General features: G+C 41.2%; 1 protein-coding gene across 2 annotated transcripts; it reads right to left on the reverse strand.

Annotated features, from left to right (window-relative positions):
* Positions 1-25,595, reverse strand: EIF4B (eukaryotic translation initiation factor 4B). Of its 2 annotated transcripts, none has more exons than XM_086399325.1 (15): positions 25,555-25,595; positions 18,219-18,356; positions 17,051-17,259; positions 15,549-15,665; positions 14,236-14,290; positions 13,470-13,604; positions 10,781-10,918; positions 10,527-10,700; positions 6,036-6,264; positions 4,935-5,032; positions 3,968-4,181; positions 3,452-3,507; positions 2,780-2,885; positions 2,466-2,538; positions 1-2,095 (listed from the first exon to the last, which is right to left on the reverse strand). In XM_086399325.1, exons 1-15 carry the CDS (start codon positions 25,565-25,567, stop codon positions 2,018-2,020), a joined length of 1,833 nt encoding a protein of 610 aa, XP_086255451.1. In that variant the 5' UTR covers positions 25,568-25,595; the 3' UTR covers positions 1-2,017. The 2 variants fall into 2 exon arrangements, with proteins under 2 accessions (XP_086255451.1, XP_086255450.1); XM_086399324.1 differs by having other exon boundaries at positions 4,920-5,032.
* Positions 25,596-26,838: the final 1,243 nt, after the last annotated feature.

A 26,838-nucleotide genomic window follows, 5' to 3' on the forward strand; every position in this document is an offset into this window, starting at 1 on the left:
TGAACTTTAAAGATCAGATTTATTGGAGAAAACAAAAAAACCCCAAAACCCAAAGGATGGGATTTTACATCTCAAGACATCTCCCAGGTATTAAGTCTACAGATTACAAATCATTTTCATAGAAGATATTTTTGTACAAATTTTACATGTAATGAGGAGCGGGTCATAAATCCCTGTTTGTTCTAACAGGGTGGCAAGAGTAGAGGAATGGGGGGAAGAAACCAGCTTTTTTGTATACATCTATTTGGAAGGAGTAGACATGAAGAGGGCAAACCCTACCTTTTCAACATCTATAGCAAATGGTTTAAAAAAATACCCTCTCAACCTTGGGTATCTCTAAAAGCCACTTCCTAGCTACTAGCCACTCCAAGCCAATTATTTAAAGTTACCTCACGTGGTATGTCCTTTATGTCCACTGGGTAAATGATTCATTACGCTCACTGCTGCAGCACTCATAAACTAACACCCTGCAAGGTTGGACAGGGTCTAACCTAGGACTGATGGGAAAAAAGTTTGCAAATAAGAGACCAAGGTGTCTTTTCTCTGTAGGTACCAATACTGCCCATAAGGACACCATCTATTGAGCTGACAGTACCAAGGTGCACATAAAGCAGGCAAGTAGAGCTACTGTGTTGCAAGAGAAGCAAGAACCTTGTTAAATTGTTCTCCATTATCATTCATTCTCGCAAGGAATGCTAAAAAATAAAAAGAACCACCCCCCCCCCCCCCGCAACACTTGGTCTAGGCCACATTATAAACCCAAACATTTGTGTGGGATTTCAGTGCAGAGATGGAAACTTTTTGAAAAAGCACACCCAACACCAATCAAGGTTGTAAGAAAGGTTTCCAATTTAACCACACACACCACCTAAGACTGGTAATTCTAAAGTTTTCTGAGGTGCAAAAGGGGTCAAAGCAGGAGGAGCAGGAATGGCTGGAGGGAAGGAGTGAGACTCAATGAAGGAGCCAAGAACTGCTTAAGAAAAGCAGTAGTGATTCCTCACTGGACAGCTCCCGCGGGGCTCTAGAGGATGCCTAGCTCAAGAGTGTGACCGAAGTCCAAGTCGTCCCTGGGAAGGTCAGGAAAGACTAGCACGAGGAACCGAAGATGATGACAAGAGTCTGAATTTTTAAAACTTCAAGATTTCAACAGAATGTGGATTTATCTGAACTTTCAGAAGGGACAGTGTTTAAGAAAGGGTGAAACCAGGACACATAAAAGATCTGGGAATTCCCACGAACCCTAAGTGCTTCCTGCTCCAGGAAGTAAACCATTCATGTGTTTACTGGAGGTCATATACCATTTTCTCTATTACTGGTGCAAAATAATTCACCAAACCCCGAAGCTTCTTTTCACACCACGATTTCCCCATTTATTTTGGTCACCAAACAGTCCTATTCTTCAGTGGCCTGTAGACTCACTTCCACCTACCCCCCTGGGGGGTACAAATGAAGGAACTCCCCGTAGGCTGGCCCCAGTAACTCAGAACTAAATGAGAGGAGGGGCTGGCAGCCTCCTGGAGACTAAAACATCAGAGACTAAACCTACCTTGCTGAGGATGGAGAATTTATTCAGGTCATATTTGAGAATTCATGTATGCCACAACAGGATAATAGGAATTAAAGGTAGGAACCTCACTCTTCCTTATACCTGTCTACTGCCCAACTAGATTCCAGACACTGCATCACCGTCACTGCATTTTGCTAAACGGAGGCCCCTAGGCACTAATCACACAGGCAATTGCATGTGTCATAAAAACACACCACAACTTTTCCATTAAAAGCTGTACGTCTCTTTCTCTGGCTACACTGATGATTCTCCTGTTAGTTCAATACTTTAAAGGCTGCAGCAGCATGCAAAAGAATTTCATTTCATTTTGTGTTTTTTTAAAAAAAAGTTAAGAAAGGTCTCCAGGAGATGGTGAGTTTTATTTTGTCTTGTCTGGATAGAGGTTTGATTTGCTCTCGAATGTTCCAGGGTGGAGAGAGATTAGGAGAAAGCACAGAATGCAGAGGTCTATTCGGTGTAATCTCCCTCATTTTCATCTTCACCGTCAATGGCGAGAGCAGCGTATTTGCTTGCAGAACTGAACTTCTGTAACAGACAAGATAGATAAGGCCTTGAATTCTCACAGCAAAAACCAAGGTCCAGGATACTGGGGCGGACAGGAGGTGGATGTCCAGACCACACCCACGCGTTTGCTTATCAGGCTTCTCGGATGGAGCTGTAGCTGGGGAGAGTTGACTGGAGGCAGGTATATTCTTATGGAAGGCATACACCACCTTTTATCTTGAAGAGGGGATCAGAGTAGTAAAAGGCAGAATGAAGGAAAAGCTAGCCTAAGCTTCTTTCACTATTTCAAACAAGCAGCAATGCCCACTTTCAACCACTCCGTTTGCAGCATGTACAGAATTTCAGTGGTGAAAGTGGGCCACAGGAAGCTGAGGAAGTCTTTGACACTCACCGAGGCTGGATTTTCTTCAGCTTTCTTTGGCTCAGGTGCAGATCTGGAGTCGTGATCCTTTTTGCCATCTTTCCTGCAGAGGCAGAAATACCTTTAGGAGAGGACTCTTCCAACACCAATAAGCAGTTTTCAGATACTGAATAGGCACATCCAGTCAACAATTTTGGCTATCTGGACCTTTTGTAATTTCTAGATTCTCAGAATTGTAACTAACTGTATTGGCTGACTTTAACAGGTTAACAGTGGGAACTTAATTACAAAGTGGCAGCTGTCAAGCATCAGGGCAGAGACTAGAAATGAAAGGACATGCATACCTGTCTGCCTCCTTCCAGTGGTCTTTGTTCCCCCCATCTCCCGGACCACGGCTGGAGCTCCCACTTTGGCCTTTTGGGGCACTCACCCCATCTACTTTATTTTCATCTGTTTGAGGGACATAAAAATAAATGGAAGTCAAGTAAAATAAACACTCCCACTCTCTCAGGTTTCCCTTAAGCTGAAGAGAAGTGTGCCCAAAGGTACTGAGGGAAATGAAAACTATCCCCGATCCAGACTTCCTTCCTAGGCTCTTCTTCCACGTCCTCTGTATCAGTCACACACCCTAAATAAGATCCACTAAAAAATTCTGCCTTGTGGTTAACGCCACCATGAAAAGCAAAGTGGAAATAAGGACTATGATGCCGTGTAGTGACCTTGGCCTTGCAGATGGCAACATTTCTAATCTGGACCAAGCATGTCCGTTTCCTCCCCACCCCCTTTTCTTTCCCTTTTCAAAGAAATGTACTACCAGGAAAGGGCAGGGCTCAATGTTTTCTCCAAACAAGCCACTCCTGCCCTCTACTGGCAAGAAAAGGCAATCAACTTTTAACAACAAAAAAGGTGCAAAATACAATGAAGTTCAGTATTTTTCAATTCCTCTACAGAATTTTTTTTTTTTTTTAATTTAGGTCTCTATCTTGGCAAATGACCTACTTCCCTCTTGGCCTTACCTTTCCTTGCTGATCCTTCCTCAGATAGTTGAGCTGGAACTACTTTCCCTCCACCACTAGAAAGAAAACACGTAATCACATTCATCAGCTTATCTTAGGAAAGGAACAGAAATGTCTATGTCAAGTGCAGTTAGTCTTACAGAAAACCAAAAACACATACTTAATGCTTTTAAACATTAAAATATGGGAAAAGACAACAATCAGAGCAATTATGTGAACTTGACCAAGTGTCACATCCTTTGACGTGACCCCCAAGGCCATACCGCCAAACTGTGGCCCTCGCAGGTTCTGATTTATAGTGTGTGCAGACTGAGTCACCAAAGTGATGTCAAGCAGCTAGCAAAACTCCAGAAAACTGAGCCACCAGCACACCACAGAATTTGCACTATGAAAGCCAAGATGGCAGAACTTATCAGATGCCATAAGGCCAGTACCCCAGAGGGCACCTTCCACCATTAGAAAACAGCACTGAAGAGTCTATAGCCAACCAACTGCTATGTTTCCAAGCTGACTCACCTTGTAGGGGACTGCTGCTCTGTGTCTGAGCTCTGAGATCGAGCAGGAGGGTTAGAACTTCGCTTCACCCAAGCATTCTCCTTTGGTGGAGGGGCTGGCATTACCTTTAGAGGCTGTTCAGGTTTGGGAGGCTTAGAAGTTGGAGACTGACAGTCTTCCTCTTTATTGGGGGTTTCATTTTCTAAAGACTTCTCACTCTCTCTTCTTCTTGCATCTGTGAGGTCAAAATGGGAAGGTCAAAGCATCAGAAAAAAGGGCTTATTGATAACAACCTATTAGAACCTCAAGAGTAGAAAATGGCCCACATCCAAGTATACTGCTTTCCATCATTATTCTTAAATACAGAGCTGAATTTGGCTCCCAACAGATGTTCTCAGTGTTAAAACGTTGGTACTTGATACACATGTAGAAACACTCGTAACAAAAAGTGATACAAGACTTTGGACCTCACTCATAGCACACTGGATAAGAATGTCTGTTATTGCAGGGGACACGGATTTGATTTCTGGTCTTGGAAGATTCCACATTCCATGGAGAAACTAAGCCTGTGTGCCACAACTATGGAGCCTGTGTGCCGCAACTACCAAAGCCCATCGTCTAAAGCCTGGGCTCCACAACGATGAGAGCATCGTACTGGAGAGCAGCCCCCGCTCTCCACAACTAGAGAAAGCCCACCTGCCACAATGGAGACCCAGCCCAACGACAACAGCAAAGTGACACAAGAACCTAAGAGGAGGGGACAAACCCAACAGCCAAGTATACTTTTCAGTGGGAGATTAAACTGATTAACTAAGTCTCTTCTGGTACCCATTACCCAGATTTTCTCAGAGCAAATATGAAAGTCAGACCAATCCATGATAACCCAAATAAAGAGTCCATGACTAAATTTCATATGCATAATTTGGCTATGGATACGTTAGGTTAAGGCAAAGGGCAATAATAAGATACCCACCCTGGTCTGACTTACTTCTGCCAGATGTGGCTGAGGTCCCAGTCTGTGATGACTCACTTCCTGTCCTCGATCGTTCCCGTTCCTGAGTTTCTTCACTTCGCCAGCTTGGGTGTCTGTATATAAGAGATTTAACAAAATACATCATGCCCAGCTCAGTAATGGCTACCCTGCACCCATGCTGACCCCTCAACAACTATCACTTTTTAAGTTTTATCATGTTGGCTTTATATGTGGGTGTATAAGCTGTATTTCTTGCTCAAACCATTTGAAACTGGCAGACATTTAATACACTTGGGTTCTAAATATAAGTATCACTTGCTTCAAAGTTACCTTTATGCCACTTTACTTTTACAAAAAGACCCATATATGCTGCTGCCACTGGAAAGAAATCCTAAGAGGACTCTGCTTTTAAAAAAAGATGAAAAGTGAAAATAGTGTTCAGTGTTGGTTTTACAGCAAGCTTTTTATCTGTTAGCAAAATGTGTCCTAAAATAATTGCTTCTTTGATTTACACCATTCTGGCTTATAAAAAGTTTTGTAGCAATGCTCTACTTTTGGACATTGGGGAAACCTGTACTTCACTAAGTGTTGGCTAGGGTTAAGAACATTCTCCTACAGAATCTGTAACTCTGTGCTCCATTATTGACAACACAATTCTGCCAATCAATCAAAAAACCAGGTCTAGTTTTATCAGATTATTGTAACTGGAAAATAATTTACAGCCTATACTTAGTACTAGTGAAACCATTCTTTCTACTCCATCTCCAATAACTTGAAAAGAGGTAAATCCATTCACCTCACTTTGGTTGGATTTTACTCTATACACTAAGGCAGGGTTTGGCAAATTTTTTTCTTGAAGGTTAGCCAAAATTTGCAGATGCTTGTGAGGGCCCAGGAGGCCTTTTGAAAATCATGAGGGACAGGCTACAACTCTTCCCTGACTAAAGAAACTGTCTCACTCACTGCTACTTGGCAGCTTCAGCCCATGAGCACTAAACGCTAGTAAGTGACAACCAGTAACACTCACACAAATTTCCCGAGTCCTAGAGATACAATGCCCCCGTTAAGAACCATGGGCTTCATGGATGCGAAATCCGTCACTGAAGATCATCTCACCTCTCCCGAGGCCGTCGTTCTAGTTTTGGCTCATCCAGCTGACGCTGCAGTTTCTCCTGTTCCTTCTGTAGCCGCTCTTCTACTTCTCGTTCTCTAGCAGCTGTGTCAACAGGCTTTGCCCCTCCAAAGATAGAGGCTGCACGACTGGACTGGGAGGTGCTAGCGGAGGAATCATCTTCCTTAGGAGTACTCCGAGGCTTTAGGTTCAGTTTGGGTCTTTGAGGGGGACCTAAATTAGGAAAAAAAAGAAAAAAGTAATAGTTTTTGGAAATCACCAAAAGCTGATGTTTAAAAGTCAGATTGCCAGACGTATCTCTTATGAAATGCTATTTAGTATTCAGATTAAAGAGTGGCCTAGCCAGTCCAACAAAGGTAAGGACGCAGATCATTAAACTGATCATTTACCATGGTTACTATTATCTGGGGGGATTTTTAACTATGATAAGATATTGGATGAAAGTATCTTGTTAAAATATGTGGTCTGGAAGAGGAATCATTATAGTAGGTTAAGAAGAACTTATAACACTATGCTGGGGAAGACTCCAGCAGTGTTTATCCTAAACATTTCAAACAGACAAAAGATATAGAAAATATAAAGAAAGCTTGTGTACATCAACCACCCGACATAAAACACTGCAAAAATTTCCAAAGCTTTCCCTGATAACATGCTTAGCTGCATTGTCTTCTCCTAACTACTATGCTCAATTTGCTATTTATCCTTCTCATGCATGTCTTTATTATTTTAGGTCGTATTTATGTATCTGCAAACAAAGAGGATATTGTTTAGCAAATTTTATATTTTCTATAAAGGTTTTACATTAGTAGTTTATGTAACTTTTAAGGTAACATTTTTCATCTGTATGACTCTGTCAAGGGGCCATAACCAATGTGAATAGGATACAACTGGGGTCAGAAACAAGAACTCAGTGAAGTCACACACCTAATATAGGGTGGACCAAAAAATGAAACCCACATTATTGATAATTTCTTTTACCTACTCAACAAATAATCTGAACACTTATATTTCTGATACCATATCAATGCCAGGAATATGAAGAGGCAGAACAGTGAAGGCCCTTGTCTATGTCAGAGGTACAAAGGGTTATGTTTCAGGCCATGAAGAGACAAAAAAAGGGTTTTAGAAGAAGAATAACCTTAGGTATTGTTCCAGAAAGACAACCCAAGCCAACGTGAAAATAGAGGGAAATGTAAGTAACATGGGCACAGCAACGATGTCTGAACAGTGACAGTGACCCTGGAGGAAAGGGGGCAGATCTTACGAGTTGGGGGTGATGGGGGTGGAAATCAAATATTGGGGGAGAAAATGGCATGAAAGGCAAAGGTCAGCAGCCAACGAAGATTGCATCTGAGCCTCTACTTTTCAAAGTGGAGACAATACTTGTACCTCTACCACATTGAATACTTACTAATCATTAACTGTAGGTGTGCTGTCTAAATAGAATTACAGATAAGAATTCTGGACCAGATACCTTACTTAAATTTTAATTTTGGCTGTACCACATTCGGAATCTCAGTTCCCCAACCAGGGACTGAACCCAAGCCAGGACAATGAAAGCCCAGAATCCTAACCACCAGGCCACCAGGAAGCTCCCAGATATATTATTTTTAAAATGACATCGCTGAAGTCAGAACAATAAATTGTGGCCATTTATAATACTTTTTGAGGTAGAGTTGTAACACAACACATGTTTTATATAAGTGATCCTAACATTAGGGGCATTAATTTTACAATAGGTACACTGACATCGTACCATTAATGAATGAATAGCAACCATTTGGTATAATAGCACTGAAATAAGCAACACTTGGTTTTTAACCCATTCAGTTCAGTTCAGTCGCTCAGTCGTGTCCGACTCTTTGTGACCCCATGAATTGCAGCATGCCAGGCCTCCCTGTCCATCACCTCACCAACTCCCAGAGTTTACTCAAACTCATGTCCATCGAGTCGGTGATGCCATCCAGTCATCTCATCCTCTGTTGTCCCCTTCTCTTCCTGCCCCCAATCCCTCCCAGCATCAGAGTCTTTTCCAATGAGTCAACTCTTTGCATGAGGTGGCCAAAGTATTGGAGTTTCAGCTTTAGCATCAGTCCTTCCAAAGAAATCCCAGGGCTGATCTCCTTCAGAATGGACTGGTTGGATCTCCTTGCAGTCCAAGGCACTCTCAAAAGTCTTCTCCAACACCACAGTTCAAAACCATCAATTCGTCGGCGCTCAGCTTTCTTCACAGTCCAACTCTCACATCCATACATGACCACTGGAAAAACCATAGCCATGACTAGATAGACCTTTGTTGGCAAAGAAATGTCTCTGCTTTTGAATATGCTATCTAGGTTGGTCATAACTTTCCTTCCATGGAGTAAGCGTCTTTTAATTTCATGGCTGCAATCACCATCTGCAGTGATTTTGGAGCCCCCAAAAATAAAGTCTGACACTGTTTCCCCATCTAGTTCCCATGAAGTGATGGGACCGAATGCCATGATCTTCGTTTTCTGAATGCTGAGCTTTAAGCCAACTTTTTCACTCTCCTCTTTCATCAAGAGGGTTTAAATGGCAACCCACTCCAGTACTCTTGCCTAGAAAATCCCATGGACGGAGGAGCCTCGTGCAGGCTACTGCCCATGGGGTCGCAAAGAGTTGGACGCAACTGAGCCACTTCACTTCACTTTCTGCCATAAAGGTGGTGTCATCTGCGTATCTGAGGTTATTGATATTTCTCCCGGCAATCTTGATTCCAGTTTGTGCTTCTTCCAGCCTAGCGTTTCTCATGATGTACTCTGCATATAAGTTAAGTAAGCAGGATTGACAGTATACAGCCTTGACGTACTCCTTTTCCTATTTGGAACAAGTCTGTTCCATGTCCAATTCTAACTGTTGCTTCCTGACCTGCATATAGGTTTCTCAAGAGGCAGGTCAGGTGGTCTGGTATTCCCATCTCAGAATTTTCCACAGTTTACTGTGATCCACACGGTCAATGGCTTTGGCATAGTCAATAAGGCTGAAATACATGTTTTTCTGGAACTCTCTTGCTTTTTCCATGATCCAGTGGATGTTGGCAATCTGATCTCTGGTTCCTCTGCTTTTTCTAAATCCAGGTTGAACATCAGGAAGTTCACGGTTCACGTATTGCTAAAGCCTGACTTGGAGAATTTTGAGCATTACTTTACTAGCGTGTGAGATGAGTGCAATTGTGCGGTATTTTGAGCATTCTTTGGCATTGCCTTTCTTTGGGATTGGAATGAAAACTGACCTTTTCCAGTCCTGTGGCCACTGCTGAGTTTTCCAAATTTGCTGGCATATTGAGTGTAGCACTTTCACAGCATCATCTTTCAGGATTTGAAATAGCTCCACTGGAATTCCATCACCTCCACTAGCTTTGTTCGTAGTGATGCTTCCTAAGGCCCACTTGACTTCACATTCCAGGATGTCTGGCTCTAGATGAGTGATCACACCATCGTGATTATCTGGGTCATGAAGATCTTTTTGTACAGTTCTTCTGTGTATTCTTGCCACCTCTTCTTAATATCTTCTGCTTCTGTTAGGTCCATACCATTTCTGTCCTTTACAGAGCCTGTCTTTGCATGAAATGTTCCCTTGGCATCTCTAATTTTCTTGACGAGATCTCTAGTCTTTCCCATTCTGTTGTTTTCCTCTATTTCTTTGCATTGATCGCTGAGGAAGGCTTTCTTCTCTCTTCTTGCTATTCTTTGGAACCCTGCATTCAGATGTTTGTATCTTTCTTTTTCACTTCTCTTCTTTTCACAGCTATTTGTAAGGCAGACAGCCATTTTGCTTTTTTGCATTTCTTTTCCATGGGGATGGTCTTGATCCCAGTCTCCTGTACAATGTCACGAACCTCCGTCCATAGTTCATCGCACTCTATTATATCTAGTCCCTTAAATCTATTTCTCACTTCCACTGTATAATCATAAGGGATTCGATTTAGGTCATACCTGAATGGTCTAGTGGTTTTCCTTACTTTCTTCAATTTAAGTCTGAATTTTGCAATAAGGAGTTCATGATCTGAGCCACAGTCAGCTCCCAGTTTGTTTTTACTGACTGTATAGAGCTTCTCCTTCTTTGGCTGCAAAGAATATAATCAATCTGATTTTGGTGTTGACCCATACCACCTACCAATTACTGGCTATGAGACCGTGACTGAATTTCATTTCTTCACTTGAAAAGTCGGGCTAAAACAGACTATTTTAAGTGAGACCTTACTGTAAGAGTCTGGCAAATGGTTTTTTCCATTTTTGTCTATTCAATTAAATTTTAATCTATATCCTAAGACAGATTAGAACTAGGCTTTATGTTCATCATGTTCATTTTAATCTAATGCTCTTTCTATCCTGTTCTGATGCATTTTTCTCTTTAACTATGTGCAGATTCTATTTGTGCCCATAACTGGAAAATTTCAACCAGTTACTACTCTAGTTGTAACGCTCCATCAAGCAAGCAGACAAGATGTTTACCTCTATCATCCCGCCTGTAATCATCCCGAGAGTAATCATCTCTGGAACTCCAGGACCGGTCATCTCGTCTGTCGTATCTGTCTTCATAGCGGTCCCCGCCTCCTCTGTAGTCATCATCCCTCCGGTACCCGCTACCGAATGCTCTTCTGCCACTGCCTATCCTGGAATCGTAGCCTGTAAACAGATCCCAAATTGTAATCATCACACTGGAGGGAAGAAGGAAGCTCTTCAAAGAATTTGTGTTTTATAATGACCTCTGTCATAGTCTCTGCCACCTCGGTCATCATAGCGATCTCGGCCCCCGTATCGATCCATGTCCCGGCGTGGGCCATCACGGTAACTGTCCCGATACCCATCACGATATCTGTCTGAATCGTAACGATCTCGATACTCTAGAGAAGAAGACAGACAGGTAACGTCATTCCTTTTTCTTTGATGCTACTAATAAAAAGAAACATGACAGCCCAATAGGTCAGTTTGGTTTCGAGCTCATATTCACTGAGGTGTCTGTTTTTATGAACAACAAAAATATTATATCCAAGGCAGAATAATTTGTATTGAATTAAGTTTTCTCGGTAGTTATTTTTAAAAAGTTATCTACTGATTCAATAAATGTTCCTGGGGTAACAATTTAGGAGGAAGTTAGGGGAGAAATAAATATACAGTCTGTGGTTTAGCTTTTTGAAGTTTCAGTTACCTGTGGTCAACTACAGCCAAAAATTTTTAATGGAAAATTCCAGAAATACACAATTCTTAAGTTTTAAAACGTAACAATAATGTGTGCTGTTCTGAATAGCATGGATGAAATCTTATGCTCTCTCCCTCCAACCTGTCCAGGATACAAATCATCCCTTTTGTCCAGTGTACCCACACAGTATAGAACAGTAAGATATACTTTGAGAGAGACAACACATTCACGTAACTTGTATTACAGTATACTGTTACAATTGTTCTATTTTATTATTAATCATTATTGTGAATCTCTAGTATACTTAATTTATAAATTAAACTTCATTATAGCTATGTACGTATAGGAACAACACAGTGTAACACACAGGATTTGGTAGTATCCAAGGTTTCAGGCATCCATGTGGGGGTGGCGGTGTCTTGAAATGTATCCACAGGTATGGCAGGGGGCAGGAGACATGGACTGCTATATATTCCATAATAAACTTCCAGGATTAATGATATAAATATTAAATAATATAAGCACAAAACACCAGAAGAAAATACAGCTGGAATCTTTCACAGTTGATATCAAAGAATCAAAGTCTACTTAAAAGTTTAGCATGGAGGGAACTCCCAGGTGGTCCAGTGGTTAGGACTCCAAGCTTTCAGAGCAAGAGGCAGGGGTTCGATCCCTGGTTAGGGAAAAAACATGCCGAAAGCCATGTGGTGTGGTGGTGGGGAAAACAAAAATTTGGCATGGAAAAATAATTACATATACCACAAATCAAAATGAGAAAAATATATGTACTATATGACAACTGGTTAATTAAAACACCTCAATGTCTCAATATGAACCAATTAATTAAAAAATGAAACAGCCAACTTAAAAGATGTTTTGAGTTTACATGAGTAGGTCAAAGAAAGATATTTTTGTGACAGCTTCATTTTAAACAATGGTTTCATTTTGCAAAGGTCATCATTTTGTCTACATGAACATTCATCCACAGGTAGTTTAGATTTTATAAATGAAGGGGCTTCCCTGGCGGTCCAGTGGCTAAGACTGTGCTTCCAACGCAGAGGGGCACATGTTCAATCCCTGGATGGGAAACTAAGATCCCACATACCTCGTGGCATGGGCAAAATACAAAAATAAACAAACTTTATAAATTATAAACTTGCACTAAGACAGTAGGGATCCACAGTGAAGAAAAGCAGCACAGAGTTATGTTATTATAAGATAGCATATTCTGGAAATATACAAAACATTTAGAGTAATACTTTCCCCACTCCCAAGGTGTCTTTTGTGGGCTACTGGCTTGGGACGGGGTCTCTCCCTTTGTGGCACAGTGTGGGACCTGCCTCTACCATGCTGGCAGGGCTAACTTTGGGGCCCTGGCCTAGTCTTTGTTATTATCCATCCTGCTTGCTTTAAATTATTAAATTTAATATCTGAGGTGAGAAAACTGTCATGTTCCCGGGACCCCTTGGGGTGATTGTCTGCTTTTCAAGAGCCATTTCTCCTTGTTAATAATAAAACCTCTTGCATAGATACTGAAGTAAAAGTACCTAAGTAGTTCTCCCAAGGCTCGTTGAGTCATAAAGACTTGATCTAAAAATCAGATACAAACGTGACTTCGTTCTTCTACATCTTAACTATATCAAGGAGGACTCTCTTAGAATAGGAATGTATCTCTGCTTCCTCAATTATATTTGACACAGGGTTCACTAGTGTCTCACAACAATCAAAATGTTTGTGGATTTAAGTTGCTCTTTCCATTTTTTAACTTGATACTGCTCTAAAATTCCTCCACATTTTTGCTTTTCTTGCTCACCATAACAGGTTTTGGAAATTTCCTGGTGGTCTAGTGGTGAGGACTCAGCACTTTCACTGCCAGGACCCTGGGTTCAATTCCTAGTCAGGAGGATTAGGATCCCGTAAGCCATGAAGCTTGGCCACACCAAACAGGTTTTGAATTTTATCCCTGTCATCACATGTACGTTATGCTATCAAGTATTCCATTATATCAACAAACCACTATTTAGTCATCTTTAAATTACACATTGTATTTGCATACTATTTCTCTCCCCTGTTAAAATAATGTCCAGACAGCAATATTTTATGTTTTGTTCACTGCCATATCCTGAGCTCACAAAAGTACCTAGTGTATGGGTAGACATTTAGGATTATTTGAAGGTAATGAATTTTCTGTTATTGTCTAATTACAAAACACACCCAGAACACAGAAGAAACTAACTGGATGAAAATGAACTTACTGTCTCCAAAGCTATCATCACCCCTTCTGGGCGGGTAGTCATCAAAGCTGTCTGCAGCAGGACGGGCCCTCCAGTCTGTATCTGTTTTGTCAGAATCACGATTTCTATCTCGGCCAAAAGAACGATCATCCCTGTCTACAGATATATCAAATAAAAAACCACAGGTTAGCTCACAAAAACTGTTGCCAAATATTTCTCACATGTGTATACAACCCCTGCTGCCTCACACATGGTACCTGCTTACACCACAGCATTGTCATGAAGTCATCCCAGCCCTGTAAGTGCACTCTTCAGCTCAACCAAGTGACTCCCTTCCTCACATTTATTCCTACTGGCTTAATGCCTACCTATCTCATCTTCTATATAGGCCAGGAGCCTCTAAAATATACGTGAATCGGGCTCCTTTGGTGTCCAGGGTGCTAGGTATGTAATTTATCTAGTATATATTTAATGTTCATCTAAGGCAATCAGGGTTTCTCAGTATCAAGAATCGGGTTGGACGATTCTGTTGTGGGGGCCATCATACACACTAGAGAACAGCCCCCAGATTCCTTTAGATGGCAGCCCTCCCTACACTTGTGACAACCCAAATGTCTCCCAACACTGACAAATGTCCCCTATGAAGCAAAACCACCCTCAGTCAACAATTACTGATTGAGATTAAGGTAGGTCTCCACTAAAAACTTCTGGGGAAGGGCACCTCTGGTTTGTCATCCTAGGACCAGATGAAACAGAATACTCGAACACATTCAGTCAGCTTTCTCACCTTTATCCTGTGCTTGATCAGCAACGTCCACTCGAATTCTCCTGTTACCTAGAGACTGAGAGCATAGGACCATATTAACCAACCTTTTGCCCCATTATGCACAAATCCCATGAGTGACCTTGAACGTCTGGGCATAGCAGAAGCACTGGGGGAAGGAAGATAAAGGAAAAACACTGTAATCTAGCCAACACTACAATCTGTTGGCTAAAGAATCCTCTATAAAGACTTGAATATAAAATAACCTTGTAGAAATAGCATTTAAGTTGGGCTTAAATAAATGTCAGTTTAATTATCTTACTATTTTTATAAAGTCAAATCTCACAGAATAGATTTAACTTTTTAACTATCACAGGCAATTTATTAAGTGTAATCCTTTTACATTATAGGCAATTCAGCAAACTTCAGACAATAACAGTTGTATGGTATCCTTTTCTTATCCAGAATGAGAAGTTAAAAATTAGTAATGCTAATGAAACTTAAAAGTGATATGAAAAGAAAAACTTCCAACTTTTGTTTTTCATATATTAATATTTAACTAAATACACAAATTTTATTCCTATTTGACATTTGCTTCAGATTATCATGGTGGTACTCAAGCCTGAGACAGGAAAAATATTTTAGGAGGAGTTGCTTTCAATCATGTCCAATGTCAGATGTGGACCACAGAATTATGCCACAAATGTCATTGGAAATTGCCTTCTCAACAATGAGAGGTTGTTGGAATTTAAATAAGAGCCTTTTTTTCCCTTTTCAGATATAATCAGTTTGATTTCTAAAGTCACTAGAGGTAAAAAAGCAGTTCCTGGATTAGAAACTTTTTATCACTAATATGCAACTAACTGTTTTAATATTCCTGCTTAGGCAAGCCTAACAATCCATACATGGCCTTAAATGACTGATCACAATTAGATTTAATCTCCATTCCCCTTCATGTATTAATAGCTGCATTTTCTCTCCCTACTGAACCTCTGGTGTGTCTAGACAGGAAAACATCTACAGGCAAGAATAGTAAAAATGCAGGACTGAACGTTTACTGTTATTCCTAGGAGCAAGTACTATTGATACAAATGACATTTTAGAAATGTTTCTGAGCCCTCTTAAAATTATTACTAGGCCCTGATGAACTTGCTGAAAGGAAGTGTGACTTGCTAGATGTTGAAAGTTAACTGGAATACTGATAAATAATCCAGGCTTTTCTTTGTAGATATTGTGGGAATCTTTGAAATAGCTACAGACCCAGACTAAAAAATAATCAGTTTGATAAACATAAGAGTTGTTAGCTCCCAGCCCTCAACCCCACCCTTTTTATTTACCTCTTCGTTGAGGCTCAAGGCACTGAGCAAGGAATCCAGGTCCTCAAACTCTGCATAACCAAAACCTTTTAACCTCTCAGGATTGCTGGGTTCACGCGGTAAACGCACCGCACTGATCTAAAGAGAAATAAGAAATAGTTCCCAAATTCAATGTTCTTGTTCACTTGCCTTCTTTTCTGACACTGTGTATGCAATGCATTTATCTGAAGAATACACAAGAACCTAGATGTCTCCAGGAGGAAAACTGGTACAGAAGGATACAAGAGAGACTTCACTATATACCTTGTTAAAATCTTTACAACTTGAACAGTATGAATTTAGCCTTTAAAAACCTTGGACAAGTTCAGTGTATTCCTTGCAACCCTGACTTCTGCCTCATTTTGTATTTCTATTTTTTAGTTGTTTTTCAATCAAGAGGAATTGCCTATTCCACAATTAATTGATTTTCAATTTTTCTCTCTCAGAAATTAGACTCAGTTTTTGCCAAAAGGTTTTCTGGGCAGTATATTTTATGACAAGCTGACTTATCTGAGAAACATTATTTAGTGTTTTCACATATTTATAGCTTGGCTGAATCAAACACTGGATTGTAAACTCTGGCCATCCTTACCCTCTGCCAAATGATAAAGCTGACTCATACTTTCAACTACTTTCTTGTCACCTTTTGTGTCTGTTTTCTAACCCCTATTATTTACTTCTTCATCTCTCTAACATTGTGCATATATTCAAGTTATCTTTTGCATCACTGATTTGATACTTTATTCTGGCCTTCTGAGATATGGATTTTGTTAGTTGCTATTTTAACTCCACTCATGAGTAGAGCAGGAAAAGGAATTAAAAAAAAAGGGAATAAAGATGTCCTCTCATTGGCAAAGACTCTGGAGAAAAACCCAAAAGAATTGGAAATTATTACTCCTTCTTCCATCTTTGAAATCTTAAGTATTTTTTCATCAAAGTTTGGAAAAAGGACTTCTAAGCACCTCATACTTTCTAGAAACTTTCAGATCAGTGTTTTCAAACATCTTGCCTTAAACTTTTTAAGCAAGCTTGTGAATTCCATTATACGCGAACAGATTCTGTTAACATAAACTACATATCTGCTCAGTTAAATGTATTCATATAAAATATAAAAATGTAGTTTTTAAATGCAGTTTTGCTATAAGCCTGAATGTCATTAACAGAATAGCTGAGTTCAGAGAAACTTTCTTTCCACTTTTCAACATTCAACTGGGTATGTCACCTTTAAATTTCTTAATGAGAATGGTATATGTTTTTGACAGATTCTCCCTGTATTAATAAGGTATTAAATCTGTTGATAAGACTGTCCGACTGCTGTTGGATGAGAACATTCTCAGCCAGAGGGCCTAAATGCCACTTAATTATATAATTTTCTTTTCTAGGTCTATATATAACCTTAGAACTTTTCTCAACACAGGAATTCAAGAGACAGGCACTATGCTACCCTCCCTATGTAGTTAATTACCTAAATCCTTTACACTTACATTTAATCCTCTAAAGAATTCCTTAATGGAGTCTTCTGTCACATCATAGGGCAGGTTCCCTAGAAAAGCAGTGTAGGGTGGAGATTTGGGAAGACGGCTCCGGTCGATATTGGGTTCCCGAGCAGCCCGTGGAGCAGTGGGCAGGATGGAACGGTCAATTGGAGGTGCCCGATACACATCATCATCATTACTATGCCAAGTGGTTGAAACTAGGGTAGAAAAGTAGACATTAAACAATTGAAGAAACTTCCCTTAGTACCACTGTAGAATAAGAGGACCTACACCAAGTGCCAAGTGATAAGTCATTTTATTCCACCTTACCTTTGTAGTAATCTTGTGAGTTTGTTCCCCATTTTACCGAAAAGGAAACTAAGATTTTGGGAAGGTTTTGTAACTTGCCTACCAAGGTCACACAGATGGTAGCCCAGCAGGATGGTAATCCTAGTGGAGCTAGGAGATACTGTCCCTACGGTACTGCCCATGAGTTTGTACTTCAGGTATCAACACTTATAGAAGGTACGCTCTAGATGAAATTTCTTAATACAAAAATAGGTCACAAAAGTATTTTTCAGTTTGCAATGAAGGTTTTAGAAAAAAATGACGGGTGATCAGATGTGTCAGGCCCAATGACTTTATAGCTCCTGCCTGTTGCCAGCTATTCTGCGAAGGCACGGAACTTCTTCAAATATTTTCCCACCATAATTACTATTCCCATTCCTTTCCCTCAGACCATTTTTGTTTACCCAGGAACACCATGCCTTCATACTAATAGCTCCTAGAACAAATTATTTCCTGACTGTTAAGTATAAACAGCTTATAGATTATAATGCCATCTTACTTTATGAGGACATCACAGAATTTTAAACCTAAAATGAAATCATCTAGCCCTTACTTTCCAAATGAAAACAAGGCTTAAAAGGACAGTACCCTGACAAAACTCTATTACTGTAATAGCCAGAATTGGCACTAAGCCCTCTCAAATCACCACTTTAGTCCCTATTTCAAACTCACAGCCTTAACCTATTTTGTTATGTACAAATACATAAACATAAGACTTCAGATTCTACAAAATTAGTAAGCTTCTTCCAAACTGCAAGTGTGAAGCATTATTATGGGATAGATTTTGTCCAGAAACTCCAGGCATGATGGAAAACAGAAGAAAACGCACCATCCCCTTCCAGATCGTCTGTTTCATCAGCCCAGCTGACTGGTTTGGGGACATAGGTGCTGCCTCCACCAGTCCCTCCATCCTCAGCCAGAAAGTCTGTTAGGGAGATAGTCTTCCCCTTCTTATTCTTCTTTTTCGCTGTTTCAAAAAGACAAGAGAAAGATTACTCATCAATACTTGGGTCTTTACAGAATTGTACACGGCACTATTGTTAAATGTACCTATAAGAAAGCAACAAAAAAGTCCCATCAAAGGTAGATTGTGGTACATTTATACGAAAGAATCCCGTGCAGATATAAGGAGAAAGCACAATGTATTGGGACAGAAAGCCCAATGAGAAGTGAAAAATAAAATGAGGTAGGGGCAAACTTTTATTTCCTACTACATTCTCTTGTGTATCATTTGAGATTTTTAATTTAACTATTTGTGTTTAAGAAAGGGTACTATATTCATTGCTCCCGGGACACAAAGAAACAAAACAAAATCCTTACTCTTAATATTCTGACACTCCTTCCCTACCTTAACACCACATATGAAAATGAGATATTATACTAAAGGAAAAACATAAGAAATCCCTGAGAATCAGCAATTTAAATGTTTTCCCTGGTTTGAAATCTTTAGGAATCCTGGCCATGACTCTATTACTCTCCAGTCCTTAGAACTTCTTCTGAGATGGCACCAGTCAGCAGCTAATGCAGAAGAACTGAAAGGACTAACTGAAGTTCTAGAATTGGCCCTTCAGAGCAGCTGTGACGTGGTTAAGGGGGAAAAAAACCCCCCAAAACCATAACAAGCAGTTCTGTTGTAACAAAGATCAGTTTCATGCCTTTTATAATGATGAGTTCCTTCTCCATGTTCCAATTCTCAACAAACTTTCAATTTTCAATCCAAAATGATGAAGAGTCTGTAACTCGATGCACCATTTACTTAACTGAACGAAGGCTGTTCTCTCACCTGGTACTTACCTTTCCTTTAAAACACAATTTTCAAGAACTAAAGACCTGTTTGCTATGAATGTTATGAACCTTCTGCACACAAAATGAACCTCAAGAATTATGGTCCCAATGTGCAAAATAGACAAACTTGGCTACAATTATACAGGGAAAAAATATGGTCTTGAATGTGAAGTTTTCATGCTTCTCTCAAGTGACCTAATAATAACCCTGTTCCAAAACTCATTTATGATCACCAGGTTATATTGTGTATCTATCCTATGCTTCGAAAGAAAGTAGCTATGCAAAGTTTGATAATACTGATACTGCTCCTAGCTCATATGCAAAGGCCTGGGGGAAATTTTAATTTGAATAAGACATAAAACATACCTTTTATGTAGAACGATAATGTATAGGCTTATTTTAGTTGTTCAATTAAAAAATAAGTGGGACTAGTATGATGCTAGCTAGAGAGCTTTACCTTCATGGGGCTTCATGATCTGTCTGGTCATTGAGAAAATAAAAACAGAACTGCTGGTCAGCCCGTACAATGAGGTAAAGCCCAACATGAGAATAACAGTTTGATTGAGGTGTCGCTTTTCCCCTTGTTTTACATACAACTCTAATGCCAAAACAGCACAAGCTGGAAAACCAATCTGCCCTTTGTTTGATTTTGGCATAAATCAATTTCCTAAACCAGGTTTTCTCAGTTTTTACTTCTTGACAAACTAATCTCACATTCTCCTTTAACATAATTTGAAATTTCAAAATAGTGTGTCCAAAAAAGAAAATTAAAACACTGTTTTAGAATGTCTTTTCAAACGATACATATCCCTTTCCCCTTGGATTCTGTGACTGGCCCCTCAGAAACTTCTGGCTGAGAAATCACTGTTGGGTGATGGATAGCCTTCATATACAGACAAACTAAAACTCTTCCTCAAGACCTCCAACTTCTTTAAATCTAGCAGCAGCACTGACTCAATCATAATATAAGCAGCAGATTTAACAGAACAAGCCTTTAAAAAAGTAAAATTAACAAACCTAAATGCTCTCTCCACTCTGTTTTATTCAAATAATTAAGAAACAATGTTACCTAAATCTTTCATGCACCTTTTGCTCCAGCAATATCTATGTCCATCCCATGTTTAGGACTTCAATGATGTTTTCTTTACTAAGTTAAGCATCCTTTAATGCTCCCAGCAGTATCAAACCTTTGACACAATGAGCTGATCCAACTCTTAAATGTCTAAGTTTTCCGTGAATTGGTGAAAGTTCAACCACGTAATAAAACACATCCCAATTACTTAAGACCAAATCCACTTGGACAAGAAGAAATTTTATTAAACCTTCTAACTGCCTGCTTGCCTCATTACAATTGTAATTTACTGACTAAATACTAGGTACTTGTGAAGCTCTTTATATACTCATCTAGTTAAGCTTTGTCATGATAGGTATAAAAATAAATACTACAACTGATCAGCTTAACTCTTTCTCAATTTCTGCACTGCTGGCTGACATTTTAGGTTGGGTAATCCTTTGGGGGGGAGGGCAGGGAGACACTGTACCGTGTATTGTAGGCTGTTGCTGCTAAGTCGCTTCAGTCGTGTCCGACTCTGTGCAACCCCATAGACGGCAGCCCACCAGGCTCCCCCGTCCCTGGGATTCTCCAGGCAAGAACACTGGAGTGGGTTGCCATTGCCTTCTCCAATACATGAAAGGGAAAAGTGAAAGTGAAGTCGTTCAGTCGTGTCCGACTCTTAGCGACCCCATGGACTGCAGCCTACCAGGCTCCTTCATCCATGGGATTTTCCAGGCAAGAGTACTGGAGTGGGGTGCCATTGCCTTCTCCACCACGTACTGTATACTTAATAGCAATCTCCAAGCCTGGACTTAATGTCCTGGGTGGGTGAGACAAAACTGCCCATGGTTGAGAACCAGCGTTCTAAATGGTATTTTCACATCAATAAATAAGTAGACAAAAGGAAATGTTAGCCCTACACAAAGCACATTAGCAGAAAAGTGACTACAATAAACCAAATCTTCAGGATTATCAGGCTAATCAAAAGTAAAAATGCTTCCTTTAGTTTTCTTTCTGTTCTAACTCCACTGTATTAGTAATAAAAGCTCCAACTGACATATACTGGAGTGATAAAATCTATGGACAAGCTGTTAGTTCTTTAAATAAAACAGTAGACACCTTTAAGTACTTTAAGCAATAAAAGCTTATTTGTTGTACAAGGCAGCCCTACTTCTCCCTCTTTCTCAAACTAGTATCTCTTATTCAGGAATGAGAATTCACACAGTTCTTAATAATTAAATGAAGCATTGTTAAAAAAATTAAGTTTCTTGGACTTCCTTGGTGGTACACTGGATAAGAATCTGCCTGCCAATGCAGGGGACATGGGTTCAATCCCTGCTTCAGGAAGATCCCACACTGCCACTGAGCCTGCGCTCTAGAGCCAGTGAGCTGCAACTACTCAAGCCCACACACCTAGAGCCTGTGCTCTGCAACAAGAGAGACCCGTGAACCACAACTAGAGAAAGCCCTCTCAGAGCAATGAAGACCCAATGCAGCCAATAACAATAACAAAAAAAATGCAATCTGCCCAAACACCAGACTGCCTCAGAGAAGGCAATGGCACCCCACTCCAGTACTCCTGCCTGGAAAATCCCATGGACGGAGGAGCCTGGTAGGCTGGAGTCCATGGGGTCGCTAAGAGTCAGACACGACTGAGCGATTTCACTTTCACTTTCATCCACTGGAGAAGGAAATGGCAACCCACTCCAGTGTTCTTGCCTGGAGAATCCCAGGGACGGGGGAGCCTGGTGGGCTGCCATCTAAGGGGTCACACAGTCGGACATGACTGAAATGACTTAGCAGCAGCAGCAGAACTAGACTTATTTACTGCTGTTCAGACCACAGCATGAAAAGACGTTTCATATAGTGTGGCACAGTATCATAACATTAAGAGTCCCCGACCTTTACTGTGCTACTGTTTAGCAGACCAGAGAATAAAGACCGAGTCAGGATCAACAAGCTTACACCATCTTGCTCGTGCTAAGTCATGTCCATCTCTTTGCGACCTCATGGGCTATAGCCTGCCAGGCTCCTCTGTCCATGGGATCTCCCAGGCAAGAATACTACAGTGTCATTACTAGGGTTGTCATTTCCCTCTCCAGGGGATCTTCCCGAACCAGGGATTGAACCCACATCTCCAGCATTGGCAGGTTGATTTTTTTTTTAACCACTGAGCCACCTGGGAAGCATCTTGACCCCTATGTTTAATTGTCACGGGATCTCTTTGTCCCACTTCATCCTGACCCAATCTGAGGAAAATGCCACAATGTTTTCCCTTACCTCTCCACACATACTCAATTTTGATCACATGTGGACCACAGCAATATATGATACAAATCTAAGAAATTGACTTTGGTTGAGTGCACTTATAAATGTACATACATATATTTAACTACAAATAACCAGTTAAAACAAGAACACCCAAAACTCCAAAGTTAATCCCTTTCCCCATGATCAGGAAAACAAATTCTAGGACGTTTTGGAAAACAAGCAGTTAAAACAAAAAACCCCCAAAACTCTAAAGTTAATTCCTTCCCCCATGATCAGGGAAACAAATTCTAGGATGTTCTGCAACGAATACAATGTAGTAAATTATTCTTATCTCAAGTGATACATACATGGCATGTGACTTATACATTCTTTAAAAGTGACATTACTTAGAAATACAATGTTTTACTTTGATACTTCTCTTTGTATTTGTACTTGAATTTTCATAAGACATTTTAACTTTGACCTTCTGAATCTGGGTATCTTACTCCCAGAATAACAAACACATGGTACAGGAAGGGATATGAAGACAGGTAATACACGAACTGCATACAACAGCAACCAGTGAAACCATTTTTTACTATAGGAGTCAGCACTGTATGAAAACCACCACTGGACACTATCTTACTATAAAAAATAATCAAACAAGATGCCACATATAATGGCATTCTGAAGTTATACAAATGAAAGGCAGGTACACTGTTAACAATCCCAAAGCAGTCTAGTCTCACAAACTGTTAACCTGTGTCAAATACATTTGATCCCCTATAGGTAAGGACACAGATGCAATAGTTAGCTTTGGGACACCTCCAGTTCTTGAAGGTCAATAATTACTCACACTGGATACTGCATTACTGCAAAGAATTTTTTGGTTTCATTTAAAAGTAAAAGGGAGGGGATATATGTACAGTTATAGCTGTTTCACCTGTGTACAGCAGAAACCAACACAACATTGTAAAGCAAATTTCCTCTAATTAAAAAAAAAAAGTTAGAGGCCTGTTAAGTTTTATCATGTATTTTCACAAAGAAAATATAAGATGTTTTTTCAGGGTTCATCAAGAAGTATACTGAAAATACATTAATTTTATAGACCCATTAATACAGTGGGTCTGTATTAATACAATGGGTGTATACCCATTATACACCAAATCAATACGATGGGAAAAGATCCATGGTGGGGAAAGAAATTTGGTGATTTCTCAAGGGCTGACTGTCAGATGTACCACTGTACCCGGATACCAGCATAAGTGTCCCTTACAAGTATTACACAAGCTAAAAGATTCATGTAACTGAACTAAAGGAGATGAGGGCTTCCAATCGGGGAGGGTGGAAGAAGAGACTTCACTAAGCACATCTGTTTTACTAGTCTGGACTTTATTTACACAATGCTATCGGTGTCTTCCACCTCTAAAAAAATTCCACACAAGATATACAGAAAGGGAAAACAGGCTTTTCACTAATTATGACACTAAGACATCAAGACAGCAAATTCAGGCCAAAGTACTTCAGATGAAGCTCCTGGGCAGCATCCCAAACTTATGATGACACAGAAACCAACCTTGTTTGTCCCAAGTTGATAATGGAGAAGAATGAGAAGTTTCAAAGACTTCGACCTTACTCTACCATCTGCAGACAGTGACCTTGAAAGAGTAATTTTCATCTTCCTCAGACAGGAGATAACCAACATCTGCATTATCTCACAGAACATCAAATTAGACAACACAAAGAAAAGTGCCAGGTCAACTGTCAAGTGCTACACTAGTAAAAGATATTATGCTCAACTGCACCTCAATTCCCTCAACATTTTTCAAAGACATACATCTCTATGTAATAGATAAGCGAAATTCTTGGTGAGAAATCAGTGTTCAGAGATAAGGTGTTCAGTAAATGTTTTGTACAATGTAGGCTCATGCCAGGGAAAAGAGATCATATCCCCTATTCTAAAATCACTGTTAACAAAATGTTGGCACAACTCTCCACTAAGTCCATGAGAAGTGCAAGCAGACTTACATGAAAGTGATATTTCCTCTCAAATTCTAAACAAGAAGTCAACTCCAGCCACTGGTATTCTAAAAGCAACTCCTAGCAGTTGTGCAGTTACCCCAAAGCCCTGCCCTACTACTGGGGCTATCAAAACTCAACCAAAACGGAAGCTGTCAAGGGCTCTGATCTTGGTCACCACTGGATCTCCAATATCCAGAAGCATGCCTGACAAATATACATTCACAAGTAAAACTGTGTTGAATGAGTAAGAAAAAGTCCAGACGAAATCTAGGTCTCCACCCTGCTTCCTCTCCTCCAACACGTGGGCGCACCACACCGGATTCCCTACCCCCGTCTTAACTCTAGTAGCGCCAACCTCCAAACCTAATACATGTACCCTTGGAAGAACATAGGGGCCGGATCACACTCTAGAAGGGGAAGAGCAAAAAGTGGAGGGACCTAAAGAGAAAGCAACACAGGCGCGTAAAACCTTCCCATCTGGGCTCTCGCGCGTGCTTCTCAGGCGCGCCAGTCTCCAGTACCCTAGGCTCTCCGACCGCGCACGCGCACCGCCACCTTCCTCCGCCCCTCCAGCGACTCGCGCTCGGGTTCTAACTGCCCCCCCTTTATTCCCTGCCCCCACTCCCGTCCGCAACGGCCTCGCGCCTTGGAGACCTAGTTCAGAGTGCACCCGTCCGCGCGCCAACCGCCTCCTTCCTTCCTCCACGCTTTCACGCGGGCACAGTGCTTCATGTCTATGAAAAGGCCTACTTCTCCTGCTGATCTTTCTGCGCCTCCTCCTCACTCCAACTCAAGCCAGAGTCTACCACTACTCCCAGTCCAACCTCGCGCAGATGGGGTGAAAAGGGTGTGAGGGGGGAGGGGAAGGTGTCCTTCCCCTCCCCCCAAACATCCCGAGGCAATAACCTATCATGGCCCAGCCGCCAGCCTGCCGCAGCCCCAAAGTCCGAAGGGAAGAGGTGCCGCCCACCCCCCGACTCCGAAGAATCAGTGGATCAGGCTCGGAGAGTCGCTTCGGAGCCTGGTCCTTGGCCGCGCTCGGCCGCTCACTCACCTGAGGCCGCCATGTTGGGAGAGGGAGAGAGAACGCAAAGGACCCGGATGAGGCAGTCACGTGATTATAGCGAGCGCGTCGGGCTAGGAGACGCGAAACTGGGAGGGGGCGGGGAATTGAGGAGGGACACAGGAGGCGGGGCGGCGCTCCTCTAGGTTCGTAAAGCAGCGCGAGGAGGTGACGCGGCATCCGACGGGAAGACCTGCGCGACATGTGGCCAAAGGGGTGGGGCCTGCGCTGTCGCGAAACCCCTCACGCTTTACGTAGGGCGACGTGCGGACGAGGGGCAGGTCTGAGCCTGGGGCGGGGTCTCCTGATCCGCAGACTTCCTGCCTGTGCGGTAAACGGAAGGGGTGGCGCGGCGCTGTCAAGTTCCACCTCTCTGGCACCGATTGGAGGCGGGCTGGAATCCAGAATGGGCGTGCCACAATTGGTTTCCTGAGAAGATTCTGAGTTTCTTTGTAAATCGCTTTTTGTTAAAGCAAAATAAACCACCATTCTGCTTCAGGATGGTTTTAATTGGGGATGTTTAGAAGGAAAAGAAAGTAACATTCATCACTTACTTGCCACGATCTTTTACTAAAAGTCTTTTAATCCTTCGTTTTGCAAACTAAATTCAGTCAAACTCAGGCCCTTAGGATTTCACAGTCTAATGCTGTCTGCGCTTCCTCTTGTTGCCAGGTCTTGTCAGACTCCTTGGGACCCGGTGGACTGTAGCCCGCCAGTCTCCTCTGTCCATGGAATTTCCCAGGCAAGAATATTGGAGTAGGTTGACATTTCCTTCTCCAAGGGATCTTCCCCATCCAGGGATGGAATCCACGTCTCCTGCATGGGAAGAACGATCTTTTACCAATAAGCCACCAGGGAAACCCCATAGGTAGTAGTTCATTCAATGAAAATTTGCTTTGCGCTCCTGCCATGTGTCAGGCGCTTTTATTGGCATTTTGGGTACAACCGGAGAACAAAACTGCTCCAAAGCATGTTATATAGTTCAGTGAGGGAAAGACAGACAATAAGCAGTAATTAAATGAAATATTAGAAATGTTAAGCACTCTACAGGTAATTAAGGTAATTTGATAAAACTGATTTTGTGCAACTTAAATTGCATGGTCAGGGAAGGCCTCTGAGGAAGTGACATGTAAACTGAGATCTCAGTCGGAGAAGCCAGTGGCAACCCACTCCAGTGCTCTTGCCTGGAAAATCCCATGGACGGAGGAGCCTGTTAGGCTGCAGTCCACAGGGTCACTAAGAGTCGGACACGACTGAGTGACTTCACTTTGACTT

Source organism: Bos grunniens, chromosome 5, assembly GCF_055505025.1.
Source record: "Bos grunniens cultivar Pamir isolate PY7600 chromosome 5, Bosgru_T2T1.0, whole genome shotgun sequence".
Lineage (NCBI taxonomy): Eukaryota > Metazoa > Chordata > Mammalia > Artiodactyla > Bovidae > Bos > Bos grunniens.